General features: G+C 41.0%; 1 protein-coding gene across 1 annotated transcript in view; it reads left to right on the forward strand.

Annotated features, from left to right (window-relative positions):
* Positions 1-780: 780 nt before the first annotated feature.
* The window catches only part of URI1 (URI1 prefoldin like chaperone), a 52597-nt gene continuing 29412 nt past the window's right edge, over positions 781-23965 (forward strand). The window contains exons 1-2 of the mRNA XM_063141341.1: positions 781-1215; positions 22048-22082. Of these exons, the coding sequence (XP_062997411.1) occupies positions 1147-1215; positions 22048-22082 (104 nt within the window). The 5' untranslated portion in view covers positions 781-1146. The remainder of the gene's footprint in view (positions 1216-22047; positions 22083-23965) is intronic.

The following is a 23965-nucleotide window of genomic DNA, read 5'->3' on the forward strand; positions in this document are numbered from 1 at the left end:
CCTTCATCAAAACAGTTAAAGCTGCAAGAGCTATACTAGAGTGGCCAGATTTAAAAGGGGGCAGGGCTCCTGCAGCTTTAACTGGTGTGATGAAGAGAGAATTTCACCAGGTTCTCCATATATACAAATGACACCTGGTGAAATTCCCTTTTCAATACAACTGTTAAAGATACAGGAGCCCTGTCCTCCTTTTCATAGGGTCACCCTAACTTAATAAGCAGTCTGAAATGGACCCTACATTTCCCATCTGGCCGGGGCCTATTACCAGCTTGGCCCTGCACCCTCCCACCCGTGTTCCCCAGCAGCTGGTTCACGTCAAAGGGACCTGGGTAAGGGAATAGGATCCAGTGTGGTGGGATAAGAACGGGATCCAGGGGATCCCACTCCGGTGGGTGCGGCTGTCGCGCGATCCACCTACCCAACCGGCCTGGGCCACCAGGGGCCCTGATCCAGCGCAGGCACCCTTTTACCTGCTTGCTGAGGCGTTTGCTGCCGCGAAAGGGCCGCGCGTGAGGGGGGAAAGCCCGCGAGGGAAGCGGCGCGCCTCCTCCTGCCGCCACCGCTGCCTCCTCCCCTTTCCTCGCCTCCTCCTGGCGGCTACCCAGAGTGCCGCCGTACCGACCAGGCAGGCGCGAGGCAACGGGCCTCCTCCTCCTCCTCCTCCTCCGCCACCGCTACCACCACCGTCGCAGCCAGCCTTTGGGTCCCAGTGCGTGAGGAGGACGAGAACCGCGGCGGTTGAGAGCGACCGGCTTCCCCCGGCCTAGCAGCTGTTCCGGAGCCCCGGCTGAGGCAGCGGCGGCGGCGACGCGGCCCAGTATGCGAGTGTGAAATGCTTCCCCCGGCGGCAGCGGCTCCTTACTGGGCCCAGGTGGCTTCGGCGGCCCCCGCGCCGTGGATGCGACTCCGGAGCCGGCGCTTCGCCCTTCACAAACATTTCTATAGGACTCATTCGCCTTGCTGAGGAGAAACGCGGAAAAAGAGAGAGAGAGAGAGAGAGAAAGCCTAATTCTGAGGAGAAACCCCTCGAACCGACAGCCAGCCAGCCAGCCACCCGGGCCTAGGCCCGGCCTAAGCGACTGTTCACTCCCCTCCGCCTCCCCACTTCCTCTCTAGCGTCCCCCCCGTCGCTTCCCCGTTAGGCTCATGGAGGCCGCCCCAGCCCCGCCGCTCAGCGCCGCCCAGCTGGGCCGCCTGCGGGACGAGCACGGCAAGGTAACGGCAGGACGGCGGGCCAGGCGAACAAAAGCCGCCCTCCTGGCTGGGAACCGCGTGGCTGAGGGAGAGGAGCGGGGGGACCCCGAGCGCCTCGGGCCTGGGCGTGAGAGGTCCGGGGGCGAAGGGGCACGTGTGGGGGGGGGGCATGTGGGGCTCACGGCCTGCCAGGGGGCGAAGGGCAGAGGGAGGAACGGACGGGGTCGCCCCTGACAGGGGTGTGTCGCAGCGCCATGTGGTGGCTTGTTTTCGTTTTCGGGCTCAGCCAGGCAGGGAGAGTCGCGCTAGTAATAACACAAACTTCCCCGACCTGGTGCGTCTTTCAAACGTGTCGGACTACAAGTCCCAGCATCCCCCCCCCAAGGCTGGGAATTCACACCAGCACTTTGAAAAGGACTGGCAGCCAATAAATGCCCTTATATTATATTAAGGGCAATAAATGCCCTTATAATCAATAAATGCCATTGGCGTTAATATATGCCCTTATCAACCAGTCTTCTTCCCCTATTGACAAACTTGCTGCCCCGCTTTGGACCAGCTGAAGTTTCCCAGCAGTTTTCAAAGGCAGACCCCAGTATAATTCATGGCAGTAATCCGGATGAGGATTGTGAACTGCCCAGAGAACCCTGGCTTTTGGGCTGTATATGTAGTAAATAAAATAAATCCAGGCAAGGTTAGTTCTTCACATAGGAAGAGCCGCGCTGCATCAGGGCAAAGGTCCATCCAGTCCAGCGATCTGTTCACACAGGGGCCAACCAGCTGCCCATGGGAAACCCAGGAGTAGGACTTGGGGGTAATAGCACCATCCCGCTGGTGTTCCCCAGCAACTGGTATACAGAGACTACTGCCTCTGATTATATAGTCATTACCACTCGTAGCTGCTGATTGCTTTATCCTCCATGAATTTGTCTAATCCCCTTTAAACACCATCCAAGTTGGTGGCCATCGCTACATCTTGTGCTTGTGAATTCCATAGTTGAACTGTAGTTTTGGGTGCCAGTTTGGGCAAGGCTTCAGAAGTGAATTCCATGGAGTTCAGTGCAGCTTACCTTCAGGTAACCGTGCGCACAGTATTTGCAGCCTCACAGTGCAACCCTGCACTGGTATTTGGAATGACGCCACAAAGAGATGTTTAATGGGGGCTTCTTCCTTTCAAAAGTTTGCCTTTGACGGCAATCCTATATACACGGCCATGGGAGTCAGACTCATTGAACTTGGGACTGATTTTTTATTAGACATGCTCAGATGTATTATTACGTGATTTATAACAAAAGTTGTTTGTGTGGCTTATAAAATAAGCTCTACTCTAAAGAAAAATAAATGCCTTTAAAGGCTGTCAACATAGACACGCATACTTCGGAGTAAACCTTATAGAAAATAGTGAAACTTAATTCTGAATATACAGTGTATTTATTTATTTTACAGTCATACCACCATGTTTCCTCCAAGGAGCTCAAGGTGGTGTATGTAATTCTCTCTTCTCTCCATTTTATCCTCACAACAGCCCTGTAAGGAAGAGTTGCTTGATCCATGGTCACCCAGTGAGCTTTGAGGCTGAATGGAGGTTTGAACCTGGGTTCCCATAGCTCTAGTCCCAAACTGTAGCTGCTACACCACACTGAATAGATCTCACAGCTTGTTCTGGTCCTTGTTCTCAGAGTAGTAAAAAGTGTGAAGATAGGATTTACAGTGGGGAAAGGCATATAATGTTTTTATTGGTGCATATTCAAAAGTATTCACGATACATTAGTTGTCCCTTCAATTCCTTGAATCACCCTGTTGTACTTGCAGTCACAATGCTGCTGTAACCAGTCGCAGGTCTGTGCGATCTTCAGCGCAGACCTGAGCAAGTTGGCCCAGAAGTAAGCGTCACTCCCTTGGGATTTCAGCCTTAGTTTAGAGCACTTAACCCAGATTAGTTATCCTTCAACTCCGTTCGGCCATTCTGTTGTACTCCCAACCACAAATTTACTGTACTTGAAACCGGTGTGCAGGTAACACATAACTTACCTTTCAACCTTCTTTATCCATCATGTGGCATTTGTAACCCTGTTGCGCTGTCTAGAATGCATAACATAGTTTATCCTCTCATCTTGCTTTACCAGTTTTTTTAAAACTTATAGTTGTAGAATGGTAAATCCCCTCCCTTTTTATTGCATGTTTATAGATGAAGTGTGGATTCTAATCTACATTAGTGTTTGCATGGAATGAGGAATTAGTGTTTCCACTTTAATTAATGTGGTGTTAAAGGTTGTGACTTATGTGCAGAGATAAGAAGATAGAATGTCTGTTTGGGGTCAGGGGCAGACAGTGATCTTGGGTGAGCCACAAGGACTTGATGGTGCCTTTTCCCAGATTGTTGTGGCTGGAAGAGTGAAAGGACAGGGTTGAGGGTTATAGCTTGATTTTGTGAGTGTGTAGATATATTTTCTGGCAGATCAGGACCATCTGATAGTTCATTTCAGGCTGTGAATTCAAAATATAAGGCCAAATTTATATCACTCAATCTAGTGAACTTGGGTGGCGGGTGCTGACTGAAATGGAGCCAAAACAGGTCCACTGAGAAACAAGAATCAGCATGTTTGCAGAAATGCATTGAAAAAAACAAATAAAACTAACACAACAATTCCCCTTTGAACAACCTAATGGGGATTATTATTTATTATTATTATTTAAGCATTTTTATGCTGCCATTTAGCCAAAAAAGGCTCTCACAGCGGCTTACAAAATTATTTCTTGACAGTCCCTGCCCACAGGCTTACAATCTAAAAGACATGACGCAAAAGGAAAGGGGATTGGGAGGGAGGAGGAGGGGATTGAGTATGTTAAGTAGCCACATAATGTTAAACATCAGTTGGAAGAGAAAAACAAATGGAGGAGGATGAGCATGGAATGGAGTATTCTGGGGGACAATTTGTTGTTGTTGTTGTTGATTTATTATTTCCTGCCTTTTTTCCTCTTGTAATAAACCCAAAGTAGCTTACATGATCCTCTTCCTTTCCATTTTACCCTCCCAACAACCCTGTGAGGTAGGTTTGGCTGAGAGTCAATGGCCTTAGCTAGACCAAAGGTTTATCCCGGGATTGTCCCTGCCTGCTCCTGGGATATCCTGTGTGTCATTTACATGAACAGGGATGACCCCGGGACAATCCCGGGATAAACCTTAGGTCTAGCTAAGGCCACTGACTGGCCCAATGTCACTCAGTGAGCTTCATGGCTGAGTAGCAACTACTCAGATCTCCTGAGTCCCAGTCCAACACTCTTAACTATTATTTATGGTTGTTACACCACACTGACACTCCTGACATGGCTGGCTGACTTGAATCGAGAACAGAGATTGTCTTATTAGAATGTGAGGATACACTTCAACATTTTGTTGCATTGCCGACACGTGTCTGGGGCATGTCTCTCTTCCCCAGCACGGGGCCCTCCAGAAATTTTGGACTACAGCACCCAGGATTCCTGGCTATATTGGATGGAGTTGATGAGAGCTGAAGTCTACAATATCTGGAAGGCACCAGGGTGAGGGAAGTCTGCTATAGGGGTACAACAGCTACAAGATTAGGATAAATTAACCAATGTTTGTCTTCAGGCTGGGGCAGAGTGAAAGTCCTATGGTAATTGTGGATGACTGTTGGCAGCACACAATATGCAATATGTGGTAAGGGTATGACAGGAACATCTATTTTGGTGAAAAGGTGAACAATCAGGCCTGCAAAATGCAGCCTATTTTGGAGGGATATTGCCATGAATCATATTTTCCAGGGGGAAGTTTCACTGATGGAGCATGGCAGAAGTTTCACTCCATCACACAGCCACCAGTATAAAGTGACAGATTTGTGTGAGCATCAGTTGTGCATAGACCTAGTTCACATGATCACTTGTTCCTGCTACTGTGTCACAGACCTGGTTTACATATAATGCCCAGCTAAGGTTTGTTTGTCTGGCAGATGATCATAGCTTGTTTGTCTGGCAGATGATCAAACAAACCATGGTTTGTTGTCTCAATCCCTGGGTTATTTGCTTCCTTCTTCCTTCACCCACTCCCTCACTGAAATACTGGCATGTAGAGCAACTAGTTTTGTTTTGTTTTTACCATTTTTGTCGCTGCTTTTGTTGCTTGGCAAAACATCCCATGAACAAACACAAACAGCCAGAGTTCACAGCCCAACAACAAAACATGGGTTCTCTCTCTGGCTTGTTTGTGGTTTGTTAGTGTGGCTGGGTTTGCACATCACAATAAGCCAGAATTCAACAACCCATGGTTTCAATAAACCATGTTTTAGTGTTATAAGCAATCAGCTGACAGTATTGCATTTTTCTGCGCACATCCACTGGAGGTGGGGTAGAAGAACAGAACACAGTGCTTTATCCCCATCAGTTACTTTAGGCCAGTGTTTGGATGTAGTCAAAATGCTTGTCCTTTTCTTGCATGGTGATGAAGATTAGAAGCCTGGTTTTCTGTGGAGGAAAGTTTTAATTCAGAGTATAAAGAGGAAATACTCTGGTTCCCAGATTTATTTTGAGACATTCTCTGCTGATTCCTCAGTTTGTATAACTACAGGAAAGAAGAACGAAAACTAAAAAGTGGTAGATATGGACTGATTTCAGTTCAGTAACAGAGATCTGAAGTAATCTGTGTTATTTATTGTTATTTTGTTTTGTTTTGTTTAAAACGTTAACATCAATAATGTTAAGATATGGTTGTCAAAAGTTAACGTAACTAATTCATTAGTTATATCCTGAATTCTTATATTATTGTAGAGACTTTTCTGATTTAGACAGTGACTCATAGCCCACCCTCCCCCCACCACAAAAACCCATATTCACAAGACATGTTGAGACAAAAAAGACAGTTCAGGACAGCATGTTTTCCTGCTGTGACAGGGCAGTGTGGCAAAACATGAGAATTAAGATAATGTCACAAACTTACAAACTTTTAAAGGATGTAGGTGATAATTAAATTAGACCGCATCAGCAAGTATCCCAAGGAGCTCAAATGAGGCTTTGACTTCATGTCTACCCATCTCTCTTAGCTTTTCCCACACCAAATGCCAAGAGATACTTTCAGTCTGGACTGCATGAGAAACCTTGATCCTGAGTGAAAATTAAATTGTGATTCCTGGAGAGGAGTTATTGCCCTGGGCTTGCCAAAGACCCTGTAAAGCAGGGATGATCAGAAGGCAGATTGGGATCTACTGCCATAATCAGGGAGATCTGCTTTTTTGAGGGGTGGGTGGGTGCTTTGAATGTTTGGCAAAATGTTTAAAAATTATTTAAGAAACGGCTGAGATACAGCCGTTTAAATGTTTTCCCTTGAAGTGTAGCTTTTTAGTTTTAAGGTAATATCAGCTTCTATTAAGGTAGTTGTAAACCTATTATTCTGATCGCAAAGTAATGCATATAATTGAGAGGTGGCAACTATTTTGGATTTTAAAATTCTAGTTTTCACGGTGTCTCAGAATGCTGGACTGTACATGAGACTATTTGTCATTTAATGCTCTATGACATGAGGCACAATCCTGTGCGTGTTTAAACAGAAAAAAGGTGTGCTGGGACATGCTGCCTGGGGCATGCTGAGAGTTTTGAGACCTTTTTTTCCGTCTAAACACACAGGATTCCGCCCTTAAAATACTTCGCTTCATAATGTATTTTGTACAGACTTGGATTTCTTGCCCCAAATCAGTTTCAGTTGGCCACGATTTCGCAACTTTTTCAGCTTCCAAAAACCTTTTGAATGAAGGATAGGCCTAATATTAGCTTTCCACCAAAACTGATTAAAGAGCTTGACTCCAAGGGCAAGTTTATCTTATTAAGTAATTGACAGCAGCTATCTCGGCTGCCACCGTGGCTTTTGGGTCAACGCTAAAGTTTATTGCTTAGGTGCAGACAGATTTGGATTCAGCAGGTCAAAAAACAAACACACAGGCAAACCAACTTCCCCACCCCCCCAAATAGGAGAAATCTCCCTGTGATAGTAGTGTTCTCTTGCAGTGAATCAGCAAGGTTTTTTTTTAACTTCCAGTGGTTTAACAAGAACAACAACAACAACAACAAAAATCTTTCCCATCAAAATTAGATTCTGAAGTCAAGAAAGTTCTGGGGGAAATAGGAATAGAATTGTGTGTGGAAGGATTTGTGTGTGAGCTTCACTTCTGGTACTGAAAAACACATTCCTGAGTTGAGCATGTTCTCAGAGTCACCTTGTTTGTACTCATGGGGCCGGTTCACACATGCTACTAAACCATAATTTAGCATTACATGCATGAGTGGGAATGAACCCACTCCCCTCACTTCTCCCATGTGTCTGGAAGGAAAACTAAACCGGAATTTAAATTTCACATTAGAAGATTCCTGGTCAAAGTACAAAACACAAAGGTTATAAAAGAAAATAGTCAATTGCTAAACAAACCAGAAAAAGCAGTCCAGTGTTTGTGGTTAGTTTGTTTGGCAGTTGACTATAGTTCCTTTTAAACCACAATGCCAGGTTTGTACTTAGTGACAAGCTAAATCTGCTAAACTGAAACTACATTCTGGTTTATTCGTCCTTCCAGCTGGCTGGAGAAGCAGAGGGGCTGGGTGGAGAGCCAGCAATGCTTGTGCATGTGATGCTAAATCAGTGTTTCCCAACATGGCACCCTCCAGATATTTTGGACTACGACTCCTATTATCCCTAGACAGCATGCCAGGCTGATTATGGTGATTATGGGAGTTATAGTGCAATCCGGAGGCCGCAATGGCTGTGCTAAAACCTGGCTTAGCGTTCTGTTCAAACCAGGCCTCTGTTTCCACCTTCTTGAGCAACTAGTTTGCAAATGTCTCCGGTTGGTGGACTTCAGTGTTCTAGTGAAAACCAAAGTAGATCCCAGTAAAGTCCAACCGTCCCTGCCATAAGGCCAACAGTATCGATAGGAGCTGGGTAGAGGCTTTTATTTCACATTCACCATGTGCCTTTTTAGCTGCTTCACCACCTGGATGAGTTAAAAGCTTTGTATTGAATTGTATAATCTGTTGTAAGCCACTTTGGGGATTATTTAGATTGAAAGGCAATGGATAAATCTTTTAAAATAAAATAACAATAATAGACCAAAGGATTCACCAACATTTTCACCTTAATTTTGTTACAATTATTTTGAGCAATTGAAAAAAAGAAAATAAATATTACCCCCAATTCTTGGGAAGGTTTATTTATTTACCACATTCTCTTACTACAACATAAATAGTCTGATTTCTCACTTTGAAATTCTGTCCAAACTCAAAATCACAAATATGCTATTTTTGCGTTTTTATTTCTTTTAAAAGCAAATCACTTCAGAATCACTTAATGAAAGGTTCTCCATATGTTTACTGCTGCACCATCTGGACTGTTTTCAGGTCATTACAATCTATTGTGTAAATAAGTGCCATAATATGTAGCAAGCATGTTTAGTTTTCTCCCAAATGTTGAACCTGTATATAGAGGCATTTAACCAAATTAAATTTGATCCAGAAGCCAGAGTGAACTATACCCCATTCCACTCTCCCCTCCCACCACCACTGGAATAGCCTTTAGGTCATTTCACACATGCCTGTTCATCATTTGATAACTTGCAGGTAAATGTATAAATGGATTTCACTTGAAGCTGCAATAATCAAGTGATTAACACATGTGTGAACCAGTCCTTTGAACAGTAATCACAATAGAACATGGGTGAGCCACCTGTGGCACTCTTGATATCTGACTCCAAGCCCCATCAGCCCCAGGCAGCATGCCCAGTGGTCATAAATGATAAGGGTTGTAGTTCAACACCTGGAACAGAACAAAAAATGTATTAATGGTTCAAATTAAGGGTTCTACTAAATGTACTATTGTACTGTTACTAGAATTATGAATATATAAAATGAATCTTTGGGTGTGGTACTTTTATACATTTTGGGCTTGTCCAGGCTTTTGACCTTTTGAAATACTAGTAGTCAGCAAGGCAGAACAGAGGTTTACTGCTTAAATGCTTTATTGTAGCAGATTCTGAAGGTCAGGAGCCAGCGAGTTTCAGTTGAACTGGACAGCATTTTTTGTGCATACAGAGTATATCCTCCTTGGCATAATTTGTGGCCCTTCTGCACCTTTAATTGTTGTGGTTGTTTTGTTTGTTTGTTTATTCATTCAGTCGCTTCCGACTCTTCGTGACTTCATGAACCAGCCCATGCCAGAGCTTTCTGTCGGCTGTCACCACCCCTAGCTCCCCCAAGGTCAAGTCTGTCACCTCCAGAATATCATCCATCCATCTTGCCCTTGGTCGGCCCCTCTTCCTTTTGCCTTCCACTTTCCCTAGCATCAGCCTCTTCTCCAGGGTATCCTGTCTTCTCATTATGTGGCCAAAGTACTTCAGTTTTGCCTTTAATACCATTCCCTCAAATGAGCAGTTTGGCTTTATTTCCTGGAGTATGGACTGGTTTGATCTTCTTGCAGTCCAAGGCACTCTCAGAATTTTCCTCCAACACCACAGTTCAAAAGCATCTATCTTCCTTCGCTCAGCTTTCCTTATGGTCCAGCTCTTGCAGCCATAGGTTACTACGGGGAATACCATTGCTTTAACTATGCGGACCTTTGTTGTCAGTGTGGTGTCTCTGCTCTTAACTATTTTATCAAGATTTGTCATTGCTCTCCTCCCAAGAAGTAAACGTCTTCTGATTTCCTGTCTGCAGTCAGCGTCTGCAGTAATCTTTGCGCCCAGAGATACAAAGTCTGTCACTGCCTTCACATTTTCTCCCTCTATTTGCCAGTTCAGCAGATGTAGCTTGCACAGCAAGCCACACCTGTGGAAATTCCCTTCCACACAACTATTAAAGGTACAAGAGCTCTGTCACTTTTCCCTTCTGGCCTGCCTGGGTTGTGACATCCTCCTGGTGAGCTTGTGGTGGTCAGTAGCTTCAATTCTTTTTCACCCACTCACCCCACCCACAAGGATTGGTTGCCTACTGGGAATGATGTGTTAATTTGTAGCGAGGATAGTGTAGGTAATTTTCACGGTTGGGTCCAGAGACAAAAAAAAAAAATTATTATAGAACACATAGTAATGACATTTACCTGAGAATACCTTTAAAAATTACTAATGTTGTTACAGAGAAAAAACTTGGTTGAGCTGCTTCACAGTTTGGAATACCAAGTTCCCTTGTTTGCGTAAGAAATAAAATATTTCTAACGTCAGGGGTACTGAACTGAGGATCCCCAAATTTGCTAAACTAATGGTAGCTTATGCAGACTGCAGTTCTCAGTGAGGAACAGAGAAACAGAAGACTGTCCTTGGTCATGGATACACATACCTGCACATTTTTTTTGGTGTTGAGGTTTTAAAATGTTTAAAGAATGATTTGTCAAAAAACAGGAGAATTATCCAGAATAAACTAGTCCTCTTAGAAATTTTGTTCAGTTCTAAATATGTTTACTGAAGTAAGAGCTTTGGGGCTGGTTCAAATATAACATGAACCATGGTTTATCGTTACGAAAAGTTGTGGTAAGCCTTGGGCTCATGTGCTTGCCCTCCTCCTTGGCAGTGAGGGGAGGAGATCGAAAGCTTCCACAGTTTCCTGTTGTATCCAGATTTAGTCAACTTTGGTTTATTTGAATTGCTTGGTTCAAACCAGGAAATAATAATAATAATAATAATAATAATAATAATAATAATAATAATAATAGTAGTAGTAGTAGTAGTTACCCACCTCTCCCTCTGGATCGAGGCAGGGTACAACACAAATGCAAATGCCATAAAATACATATAACTAATTAAAACATTTAAAACTAATACATTATTAAAAGCAGCACATTATTAAAAAGCCATCTTAAAATTCAACTGGAATGCCGGTCGGAAGGGATCAGTCTTTATGGCTTTCTTAAATTCTGGAAGACTATTAAGTTGATGAATCTTTCCCGGCAAGCCATTCCACAAGCTGGGAGCAGCAGAAGAGAAGGTCCTCTGGGTAAAAGTTGTCAGCCTTGTTTTTGTTGACTGGAGTAAATTCTTCCCAGAGGACCTGAATGTGAGGGGCGGATTGTACGGGAGAAGGCGATCCCGCAGGTAGCCTGGACCCAAACCACGTAGGGCTTTAAAGGTGATAACCAACACTTTATACTTCGCCCGGAAACTAATTGGCAGCCAGTGAAGAGATTTTAAAACGTTTAATGTGGTCACCCCTAGGTTTCAGATACTGGTTTGTTAACTAATCACAGGGCCAGTTTGGGCTACACTTTAGCATCACATGCCCCCTTCTCCTCTGACATAGTTTTAACTAAAGCAAAGGGATCCACTTCTAAACTGAACAGAGTTCTTCATTATGTCTGAAGTTGGGGAACTTTGGTTAATTTAAACTATGGTTAGTGAGCAAACCAGGATCATAAATCATTTTTTTTAATCCTGGTTCATTTCATTTAACCTGAGCTCTCCAAATTCATATGGAATGAGGAACTTGGTGGGTCTAAAAATGGAAGGAAAAACTTTGGATCTCAAGGCTGCACCAGAAGTGGAGAGGGGAAGGAGGAGCGCTCCAGCTCAAGGGTTGTGCTGGGTTTTGCACATAGTGCAAACCTGTGGCTTAGAATAGTGTTCTAAGTTTGGAAAACTGCAGTGTTTTCAAAAGTAGAAGCGGAGTTTTCAATCTTCTCCCTTTGCACTGTAAGGATGTCAGGGAGCGCTCAAATCCCCTGGTTTGTACCATAATGAACTGGGCCATTAAGTTCATGGGAGTGCTTCCCAGTAAGTATACTTTGGGATTGCAACCTCAGGAAAACTGGCTGGCATGGTATAATTTTGCTAGAACACTTGGGAGACAGCCTAGTGGATAGTGAAATGCTGGAACTGTTCAATCCTCTGCTTTACATCACAGTTGTGTGCTGTGACATGTTGTGCCCACGATGAGCACAATTGCTATAAATCGTGAAATGTCTCTTGCACCCTGTCTTACGAAGGTTTACTCAGAGGTATGTCCCACTGTGTTCAATGACGCGTGCTTCCAAGTAAATATGCATTAAATTGTCTTTCAGCCCAATTCAGTATAAAGTTAGGTTTACTGGAGTGCCAAGTATAATGCATATGCCTCTGTATTTGCAAATTTGCACAACCTTATTCCAATAAATGCCTTTTCAGTAAAGCATTTATTTGGAATTTTTTTTTTTGTCTTGTGAGTGTGTGAGATACGAGAGAACACACATGCCAGGTCTGGAAATATATAGATAAGCACCATTGTAAGTTATTCAAAAGGTTGATTAGCATGGAGCTGTATATCTTGGTTTACCACCAACTAAAAAGAAGCATACTGCTTGATACAAATGTGATAGGAGATTATATTTTTGTACCTTAGTAGACAAGGGCCCCCATCGTTTGAGGCTCATTGTGCTCATGTACAGTAGGGCTTAAATACATATAGTTTTAAACAGTAGTAGACTGGAAGTTGTTTCTGAATGCAGGTTTCAGGCTTTGCTTCTGAGACATGGGGGAGTGGAACGACTATGAAACTCAAAAGCTATTCCCTGCATATAGGAATCAAGAAGGGTTCTAGCATGGCTTCTTTCTGGGGAGGATTGTTCAGTCCTGGTGAGTCCCCTTCTGCAGTCTGAAGTGGTACAGCCAAAGGACAGATTTGCAACTTCAGGGAGAACAAGACCTTATTTATTTTTATTTTTATTACATTTATATGCCACCCCACAGCCGAAGCTCTCTGGGCGGTTTACAACAATTAAAAATAGTAAACATTAAAAGTATATAAAATTTAAAAAAACATAAAAAACAGTATAAAAACAACAGTGTCTGGTGTTCATTTCTTAGTGTCTGGTGTTCATTTCTTTTTTCTTTTAACCTTTCCCATCCTCAGTAGCTTTTCCACATCAACAGCATATAGAGCAGTCAATTTCCAACTTTCTGATCAGAGGATCCTTTTTATAAGAAGTCCAGTAATGGCAGACCAGGTTCCCTGAAAGAAGGATTATTTACCATTCCTAATCATCTCCTGTCATTCAGAAGAGCATTGGCTGTCTTTTGGGGTGTGTTCAGTTTGTGTGAGGTGACATGCGGACCCAGTGTGCTTGGCTGGTTCTCTGTACAAACTGTGTGTACCCTAGAACCCTTTGCAATGTACTGGGGTTCTCATTTCCCGATCAGTATGGAAAGAGTTACCTAAAAACCACTAAGGTAGATGCTAATGGGTTACTGTGCTTACAGTTTGCAGGTATTTTTTTTTTAAAAAAAATTGCCTACAGGTCAGGCCAGTCTGCTCCTGTCATTCACAAAGCAGGAGTAGGTGGATGCAGTTGTTGATAAAGAGCGTCATCTTGGAATTCCTTTATCCTAGCTAGTTTAGCAGTGCAAAGTTTGCTTTTATGACAGACTTGATTAATTTCAGGTTTGCACAATGGTATTGTTAATGTTTGATTTGTTTGTAATACTTAAAAGTTGCAACTCTGCCCAAAGGCACCTTTGTTGTGTTATATGAGTCGAGTTTATAGTATTGGGTCCAATGACAAGTTCTGGCTATACACAATACAAAATGGCAGAGTGAGTTCCAAATGCAAACTGATATAGATTTAAAGGTATCTGATTTGTTGCTAACACCACATTCACTTCTTTCACCTGTGCACGAAGTATTCAGTGTCTTCAATCCAGCACTGATTTGCACATAGAATTTAAGGGATTGTAAATGCACCCTTGACTGCTGCCAATGACTTTAGTTTTCTATTAAGAAATGGAAGTATTTAAATGTTTAATATAGAGCTTAATTCAAGGTTAAGCAGCCTCAAATTACTCTCCTATTTGCTCATTCAGATAACTTTTCAAGTGGTAAATAATACTCCTAAGCACTTAACTATGCTTTACATCTTCAAAGACATTAATTAATAACAACTTGCACGACGTGGAGAAGTAATTGCCTCTTATTCCCATTTTACAGATGAGGAAGTTTACGCCAAATGCCTGTGCCCTAGGCCTCAGAAAGTGTTAAAAGCGGTTAAGGCTACAATCCTAAGTACATTTCCTAGAGCGTAGGTCCCATTGAATTCACTGGGATTTACTTCTGGGTAAGCATGCTTAGTCTCAAGTTTTCAAGGAGGTGGAGGCACTGTTTGCAAACATGCTCTGCTAGCCATTTTTTCAGCATATCTGTGTGTAGGACACGCATAATGTTGGTGCAGTTTCATGTTTTGGAATCTTTACTGATAAATGTTATTAAAATGTTTATCAACTACTTTTCTGGTTGCTCAAAGCAGTTTACAACAGATAATGAAAAAAATAAACAAATAGAAGAAATTAATCAAAATTCAGTAACGGGTGATATTGACCGGACTGAAAATATATTTTAAATTATGATTGAGTTTCTGATTCAAATCATGAGGTTTATTTATTTTATTATTAATTATAAGCTTCTTTGTACAAATCCTCCACCCCTCCTGCTTTGAGTGCCCAGTTAAGGTAGAAGTAATGATAAAAATCAATTATGAAAAAAGCTGTCTGTTTCAGGTCAAAGTTAAGGCTACTTATTTTATTTATTTATTATTTATTTGTCGTGTTTTTACCACACTCTTCAGCCAAACAAGGCTCTCGGAGCGGCTTACAATCAATTAGCAAAGAAGACAGTCAGTTCAAGCTCATGTCGACTCAAGCTCTACAAAGCCAGGAAATTGAAAACTAAGACCGTTGCTTTATCAGACATGCCCTATGATCAGTACTGATATCATGCAATGTCACAGATTGTGCTTGCTTATAACTTATCCTCCATGCCCCCATACCTTTCCTTGGTCTTTCAGCCCCAAATCCAGATGGGGAGGATGGAGTATCTGGGACCAGCAAAGATGATCCACGTTGTCCTGGTCCTGCATTGCTTTCTGAAACTTCTGAGCCTTACCGTATTGCTAGAGGAATCCTCCTGTGAGTTGACTTATATCAGTAGCTGGCAGGATGGCTTGTACAGTAAGAGAGGGCCCACTTCTTCCCCCTTCACTAACCTGGCTCAACACGGCAGAGGTTTTTGTGTGGTACTACAGTAAAACCGAATGACTTGAGAGTTCAATTACCTGGTGCCTTTTAAAAATCTGTGTAACTCATTATTTTCAAAACTTGCTTTGACATTTTTCTTACTGTCATCATCATCAATCACAGTAGTACTAGGAATGATGGCTACAAGCATCACACCCCATGTCATTAGGAGCAGGACCACTCTCACTTCTACTGCGTCAGAGAAGACCCACCCCATCTTCATCTTTTTAACGCTTTCTGCCAGCAACTGATATAAGCAACAAATAGCCAGGGGTCAGATCACAGGAGGAATTGCACATGACCACAGGGCACATTTGTTATGGCATTAGTGTTTGCTTCCAAGTTCTTGGCTCTCTGGAGGTTGAGCCAACACAAGATAGTTTTGACTTGGTCTTAAATCAGCAGGGTTTTTTTATCATGGAATTTCTCTGGTTTTTGAAAAGGAAATTCATCATTAGTGTAATAAAAAAGCAACACGAGAAAAGGAAACACAAAGAAATAATTAACTAGGTAGATGTGTACAAATGAATAGATTCCTTCTGAAACATGGAATCTCTCTCTGAAAACGTTGGCATACTGGCAGCATTCTAGCTTAAGAATGAAACTGAGCATGCGCAAGATAACTTTGCCAGAAACTGCTGCTTTCATGGGGCAGGAAAACCTTAATAAACTTGGACCTCTGGTCAGAACATCTCCAAACCTATGAAGGATTGTTTTGCTTGAGAAGTCAGTTTTCACCAAATATTTGACAGATTAATATGCCGGTCCAGAAATTGGAATAAAAAGGGTCAGTGTGTCCATTTTCATCACTATTCAACTTGCTGTACCTGTTTCAGTGTTGATTAGATTGGTTTGATATTTGGCGCAATGGTAGACCTTGTCAAGTAGATAATGGATTGCCAAATGTCAATTTATTAGCTCAACAGATGTCATTTTTATATGCAGTAGAATTTTGAGGCTTATGGTGGCAGAACCTTTTTTTTCTTTTTGCGACATGCCTTAACTAAAGGGATACTGCTGTATCCTTTTAATAGAAGAAGTTAATGAAACTTTGAGTTAGAGTCCTAACAGTCTTTCTTATATCAATCCTATGTTGACCACCTAGACAATAACTTTCTGTTCTCTTAGTTTAATTTCTTTTCTAACGTTCAGATCTTTGCGCCCACCTTGAATTTCAGCTCTTATTTCAAAGGCCATTATTATTATTATTATTATTATTATTATTTGTATTTTGCCCAATGCTAGGCTTCAAGGCGGCCTTACAAAATTTAAAACATATACATTTCTAGGAAAAGAAATGTACATTTTTTTCAATTTTTTTTTTACAAGATTAAAACATTAAATGTTTAAAATACATGACAATTTTACAAGTCCTTAACATAGATGGAGGACCAGATTATTCTGTAGACTCCTGAAAAGTTTACAGTTTTTCATTTCTGCCTAAAAGTGGATAATTGGCATGGTCTTCTCACCATTCTTTCATATATTGAGAGTTCAAATTTAAAGAACTGAAACCACATTCAAGCTTGGGCAGCTGAATATTCAAACCAGGCATGTCTAAATAGTGATTGTTACTCAGAGCTTGTGCATTTGCTCTTGCATTTGCAGGACGGTGCCCCCTTGTGGTCCCTAAATAACATTTAATACATATAAAAAGAAGGATCTTTAAGGGCAAGAAATATTCAGAAATCAAAATCTGAAAGAATAATGAAATTTCAGTAGATTATTGTTGCCTGGAAAAATGATGCTTGTCTGGTCTTACTTCATTTGCACATTGAAATGCATAATACATTTCTATATGTATGCTCTCTTTTTAATAGCTTAGTACTTGATTATGTAATGTTAGGTTTGCTGCAAGTGTAGTTTAATAACCCTTCTGACATTTTAAAAATATTTTAGTATTCAAATAAACCACTGATAACCTCATTCAGTTCCAAGCCCATATATTGTTTATGCCCAGAGGAGAAATATCACTGACTCTATTGTGCTGTACACACACAGCTTGATCACAGTTTATATTCCTCAACCATAGTTAAGTGTAATCTCTGAATACACAAGCTATAAGTAAAGATTGTCCTTACAGCAGTAGGTAAAAACATGGTTTAGGATGAGTTTGAAAAGCATGGTTTGCATTAACTGTGGTAAAGTATTACATACTCCCAAGCAAACTGCCTTACAAGCAAAGGATATGAAGCTAGCCAGTATACTGAATTTCCACTTGCTCAATTACCTAGGCAAGGAGCTGTTAACAACTGGGTTCAGCTTCCATTTGGAGTTTCGACTAGCTGTTTTGTGTTCAAGTGTCTACATGCACATGCATAGCAGTTGCTAGTTGGTAGGTGCTCATTGTCTTAGAAGTTGTAGCAATGCTTTTCTGTGTCCTCTTTCTGAAAACCCTACCTGTCAGTATCTAACTTATTATGGCATCCATACTACCAAATAGTTGGTAGTGATGTGCGTGCTGGATAGAAAACAGTGGATAACATTTTCTTTTATGGTAACAGCTGCCTGCTTCTTTCAGCCTTATCCTTTGCTGATTATCTTACTACTCATGTACATGAACACTAGTGGTAAGACACTAGAAATAGTGTATCTGTAGTGCTGTGCGCCCTCAGGTGGGAATGGGTCCCATTGAATTCATTGGGACATACATCCAATAAAACATGTATACAGTTAGGATTTACAATGTATAGAGGGGCAAGATTGAAAGAGTCAGTTGTCTTCTATGATGATGGAGGGTATACCTTACGAGTGAGGCCTGCAACAAAATGTTGCAGTGTTGAGTTCTCTGAGTCAGGATTCCAGCCAGCTGTGCCCTTTCCCACGATACTCCGTTCTATTCCCTCTCCATGGTTTTCCTACCCTCTACAACGGCCAGTCAGCATTCACTGCCTGTTGAGCATGTTCAATCCCCAGCGAGCTGTTTATCTCACTGCCTTTTGTGCCTATTTATCCATCCATCCATCCATCTATTGCTGTTCTTCCACAAACCCAGGCCTGCTCACATGGTTCCTCCACCAGTCGTGTGCCTTTCTGACCAATTCTCCACTGTATATTTTTTCAGAATACATACAAACGAACTTTTATTGAGCCTGGTCATTTGGAAAGTGCCATAGTTCCTTGATAAAGCACGTGCTTTGCATGCTGAAGGTCTGACGTTCAATCCCTTGTGTTTCCAGGCTGGGAAAGACTCCTGACTGAAACCTTGGAGAACCACTTCCAGTCAGTATGGACAGTACTTAGCTAAATAGACCATTGATCTGACTCTGTAGAAGGCATTTTCCTATGTTCCTGAGATGGGGTTTGGGGTATATATTCTTTTGATTCTCCCTTTCCATATATGCCTTCATGAAAGATATCAAAAGAAGGAGAATGAAATTTAAATGAATTGGTATTACTGATTTTTGTCTAAGGGTTGATGAAAACAACATATGTCCATGTGTGTTTCTACTGATGCCCATTTTCCCCCAAGAAAAAAATAACAAAAAAAGAAAAAAGCATATGCTCCCAATTTACATATTTACTAATTAAAAAAAGCTTCCTGGAAACATTAAGCAGACTATCTTGGGTAACCTTTAACATTGTAGCTAATGGATATCGCCTGGAAATTTTCATAGAAGGTCTTCTAAATAATGTAAATGATTATGAATATGTAACTAGTTAATATGCAGCTACGAAAGGATTATCATGTAGAGGTTAATGAACATGCTGCACTTCACGGTTTGCAGGGCTTTTGCTTTTTTGTGCTTTTAGCTCACTTCATGCTTGGAAAGTCATGCGTTGGGAATGGAACGCTTCCCGTGGAGCTCTCTTTCCCCATCTAGAAAGGGGGCATTTGAACTGGAACTTCCTTAAAAGATTTCATAAACATTTTTCGTGTTGTCCATGTCCCCACTACTGACCTTAATTACGCACACTCCTTAATAGTAATAATAGCAGCATTTATGTAGCACAGCCAGTGTTCAATCTCTGTTGCAATCAGATGGGGCAGCCAAAGCTGAGAGCGTGGCCCAGTTCGTTCAGCGTTGTAAATGGACTTTAGGCTTGCATTCTTCCATCCTCCTTGTTTCCTTCATGCACTCGTCCCTCACTTTCTGGTCTGAATGGGGTAAACTCTGGCTACTGCGAATCATAGTCTGTGTCCAAATCAGAATTGGAAACCGTAGGTTGTACTAGCTGCTTTGCACTATGCTTTGTGGTAACCACCGTTTACCTAGCTTGGATGTTAGGGCAAACTTAATTCCTGTGAACCAGGAAGTGAGGCCGGAAAATGTGTTTGCAGCATGTCCTTAGCCAGTGGATTATAAAGGCTACCTACTGAGTTCACAGCTAAAGTGACATTTGATCCAGCAACTTCCTGGATCATAGCTTATTATCTTGGCAACAACACACCACCAGCCTGTGAGATATAGCAGCTTTCCCTGATTTCTTTCGCTGAAACTAATGGATGTTTATCTAATTCTTCTACGTTTTTATTATTGATTTGGTTTTAAAAAATATATCTAGAAACGCTTAGAAGGAACAAAGTAAATATAAGCGGAACACATCTTTATTCACCACATTTGTCCTGCAGTGTGCTTTTTCTTTTTTTTTCTTTTTTTCTTAATGTGCAACTTCCTGGGATAAGCATGAACCTTTGTACATGTACATAAATGGCAACAATCCACAACTCGTTTATGGAGTTTGATGCAAGTCAGTAAGATTACTTTGGATTTCTAAAGTGGATTGTAGATTGCTGTCTAAGTGAAGTTTGCAGAATCTACTTCACTGCTGAATATAAGCCAAATCTCCTTAGTTTTGCCAGACCCCCTCCTTTCTGTCCCTTTTTCACAAAGAAAACCATCTGCACCTGTGATTTCATTGAAATTTGAAGGTGTAGCATTATTATTTCTCTGGCAAATATTCCCATTAATTGCTTTCACATGTTAGCTTGTTTGTGGGTACCTGGCAGACAAATATTTATAAAGATGCTTTTTGAAAACATACATTCAGATGGATAATATGTATGAGTTGCCATATGACGTTCCTGCTACATGTAGGATTTCTCTCAGATTGATCATTTGCTATAACATACCAGACATATTTGTATACATTTGTTTCATTTAAATATTGAATATGGAAGCAGAGGTCCAAAGAGACCTCTGTGTACACCCAAACATTTCTGCTCCCCTAAGCAGGGCTGTCCAGATTTCTCTTTTTGAATGCAATTCCTTGTAGTACTGCTTTGGAGTCTAGACTGGAGATTTCCTCTTATTTTCTAGAGAATATTTTCCAGAATATTTGGGGTTGAGAGATGGTGGTGCAGGAGAACTGCAATGGAAAAAGGGAATGACAGAAGCCCTAGAGAATGTGGGCAAGTCCCTGTTCATGTACAGAAGTGCCGTCTGTATTTCTTTAGATCTTGCTATTTGTATTTCACCTTTGGAAGGTAGTTCTCAAGCCACTTAAACATAGATCAGATTCCTGCTTTAAAGACCAAACTAGACAATACATACTTAACACTTGCCTGTGCAGCTTCCCTCCAGGGAAGAAAATCAGCTGCGATGGGCAGGTTTGTTGGTGCATCTTGTGGTTCTGGTCCTGATCCCACTCTGTAGCTTCTATTTATTAAAACAAAAACCAGTCACATTAAATACATGCACACATTTAAAGTATTGTCTAGTGTCGCCTAGGGACCTTTCTGCACTGTTCATTGCCTGATAAAGATTCCATTTGTTTCCCATATGTTGTAACACAGCCCTCAGAGTTGCATTTATGCTATGTAGATCTCTCACTTCCCAGATTCTCAAGGCCGAATATTTTGTATCTGGGAAAATGCTGTTGTTGCACCACTAAAAAGCAGTGATTGGGTAACTGACAGACAAGTATGACATCTCAGTTGGCTATGTCTACATTGTTTCGTGAACTTCTTTGCGAAGTTGTGCAGTTCTCCACTGTTACAGCTTCAGGGGTGGGGTATGAAGCACTCATCCAGATTTGTGTGTATTTGTATTTAATTTGGTGAACCCAGAAATGATATACATTACCTCCACTGCTATGCCCTGCCATCTTGGAAATCATTGGAGGCTCTTTATCCCTTTCAGCACTTTGGCCTTTTCGGGTGCAATCTTATGCATATTTAGACAGGGAAAAGTCCTACAACTCCCAGCTGGCTGGGGCATGCTGGGAGTTGTAGGACATTTTTCTGTCTAAACATGCACAGGATTGGTCCCGTAATATATTTTGTACTAAATAATATTGCTTTCCCCAGAAGTCTGTAATTTCATCAACGTTTATATTAACTTACATGTGTGTATATATGATGTCTTTGAAACTATAATCAAAAATCACATTGTTTTTGGTATATGATTACTGAGGTGTTTACTGCACCAGAGTAAAACTGCATGTAAGAGTACAGTTTAGAGGTATATTTAATACAAATAAAAGTTTTTATGGGTTCTTTTTTAAAAACAAACAGCAAACATGCATTTTTCATAAATTTATATTTACTTTATTCGGGAAAGCATGTAACATTGAAAACAGATGTGTAGATTATACAAAATACGGGTTTTATCTTGTATCATGTGTCATCTTGTCGTTATGGAGCACACATTGTATCAAAATATGAGTTGGGGAAGGTGTAATTTATTCTGTGGTTATCAGTCTGGATTAGAGCATTGTGATAAAGTGTGCTGCTTAAGAACGAACATTCCCGCGCCTTTGCGTTGACAAATAAAAATGTATAGTGAGACTCTACAAAATCTGTAAAGCTGCTGCTCTAGTTTCTGAAACATTGACTTTGCAGCTGTGTGCTTAGCCTTGTTTTTTCATGAGCAGTTATCTGTTTTAATGACAGGTGGTCACTAGCTGCCAAGAAAAAATTCAGCACTGGTAAGTGAAAAATGTTTGATTGCATGCCTAAAATATCAATGACAATAGTCTACATGTGTCTTTAGAAAAGTGCCATGCCTATATTCTTTAGAAAATTAACAAAATTCAGATAATATATGTTGATGCACAATTTTGACTATTAACTGGTTTATTAAATTGCACACCCACATTTTTGTGTTATCGGTGTGTTACACCACCATAATCATACTTTAAGATCTGCCTGTCCCTTTCAAAAGTCACAGATTAATTTCTCCCCCTTTCCACCTAGAATAGCTATATAGTGTCTCTATAAGCCCCAAAGTGCAACTATTGTATGTTTGTTACCATTCCAAGAAAGCAAAACGGTCAGATGTAAAGTATAGTATTGTTGGTTACCTAAGCAGCCTTGGAAGACATCTAAAATATTTGTATAAGAAGTTTGACTAGTCAGGTCTGCTATTTATAAAGTTTTTTCTTACCCCTCTTGAAAGATAGATAATGACCTTTCCCAGTTTATCCAATTGCAATGAAAATATACTAGTTTAAAACCTTAGGTAAACCTGAGATTTTAGAGACACTGTTATCCCTTAAAATATTATCTCTGGCCTTTCTTTGTTGTTCATTTAATGTGTTGCTTTTGAGGTTAATAGGAACCATCTTAGGTAAATAAAAGTTTCATATGGGTATTTAATGGGAAAAGGTATATTTAGTGGTTTACAATTTCTTATGAGTTATTGAGAGATAACACTTGATCTTAACAGATACCAAATTATGCTACATCCATGCTGCGTTTACTAGGATTTTACGGAGAGAACAACAGGAGCTTTCTTGATTATTGTCTGCAGGGTTATTGCAAAATTGCAGGAACTGCCCCCTTTAGTGGAGAGATTAAACTTTTGGTTATACACCATCAAGCATATAATATTTTAAATTTATTTTAAGAGGCTTTTTCTTCATGCCTGAAAGACCTCTGAGCAAAAAAAATATAGTTTGTGTGTATCAAATGTTTGGATTTGGGTTGGGTTTTTTTTTATTTAGTTTAAATGAACATAAGCTGCAAGCAGTGGATAAGAAGAACAGGGAGGGGGAGGAATCAAGGCCATTTTTACGCCTCCTTATATTAAATTGTGACTATCAGTTCGTAGAAAATAATCTAAAGCTAATATGTGTTGCTAATGTTCAGAAGCTGCATTAATTTCCAATAAGATGGATATTAAAGTGGTGCCCACTGGTGCTCCTGAAGTCAAAATTTATCAGCATTTCCATAATACACTTCTGGTTGTTGTGGACTTTGACTGTCCACACAAACATAATACAGAATAAAATCTGGTAGAAATGCTGTCTACAAAGTGCACTACAGGGCTGTCTTTCCTTCAGGTGCATTGGCTAATGAAACAACCAGGATAGTGCTGAAACCAAATGTGGGGTGGGGTAGGATATTTGAGAACCTTTTCATTATCTGTGAAATTCAGCTCCTCTTTTTGAACTCTTTGAAGATAGTGCAAAACTACTTGCAGGAGGGGGAGGTACACGCACATGCAAGCACAGCGGAGTCATCACAACTCTTATGCAACTTGCTATACAACTTGCTCAACATCAGCTATTGCAAAAACGTCTTCCCACCCTTTCAGGTCCATATTCTAGCCAGTCCCTGGCTAAGGCAGGCAGCCTTGAGGCAGCAAAGCTGCTGATGAGACTGATAAAGAGTGTGGGAGGTTTGGGAGTTCTTTAGCAGGCAGTGGTATTTATGTATTTATTTATTTTATTTATTTATTAAATGTATATACTGCCCCATAGCCAAAGCTCTCTGGGCGGTTTACAAAAGTTAAAAACAGTGAACATTAAAAAGGATACAAAATTTAAAACCATCAAAAATATAAAACCAACAGTATCCATTTAAACAA

The sequence above is a fragment of the Elgaria multicarinata genome, chromosome 14 (genome assembly GCF_023053635.1).
Source record: "Elgaria multicarinata webbii isolate HBS135686 ecotype San Diego chromosome 14, rElgMul1.1.pri, whole genome shotgun sequence".
Taxonomy (NCBI): Eukaryota; Metazoa; Chordata; class Lepidosauria; order Squamata; family Anguidae; genus Elgaria; species Elgaria multicarinata.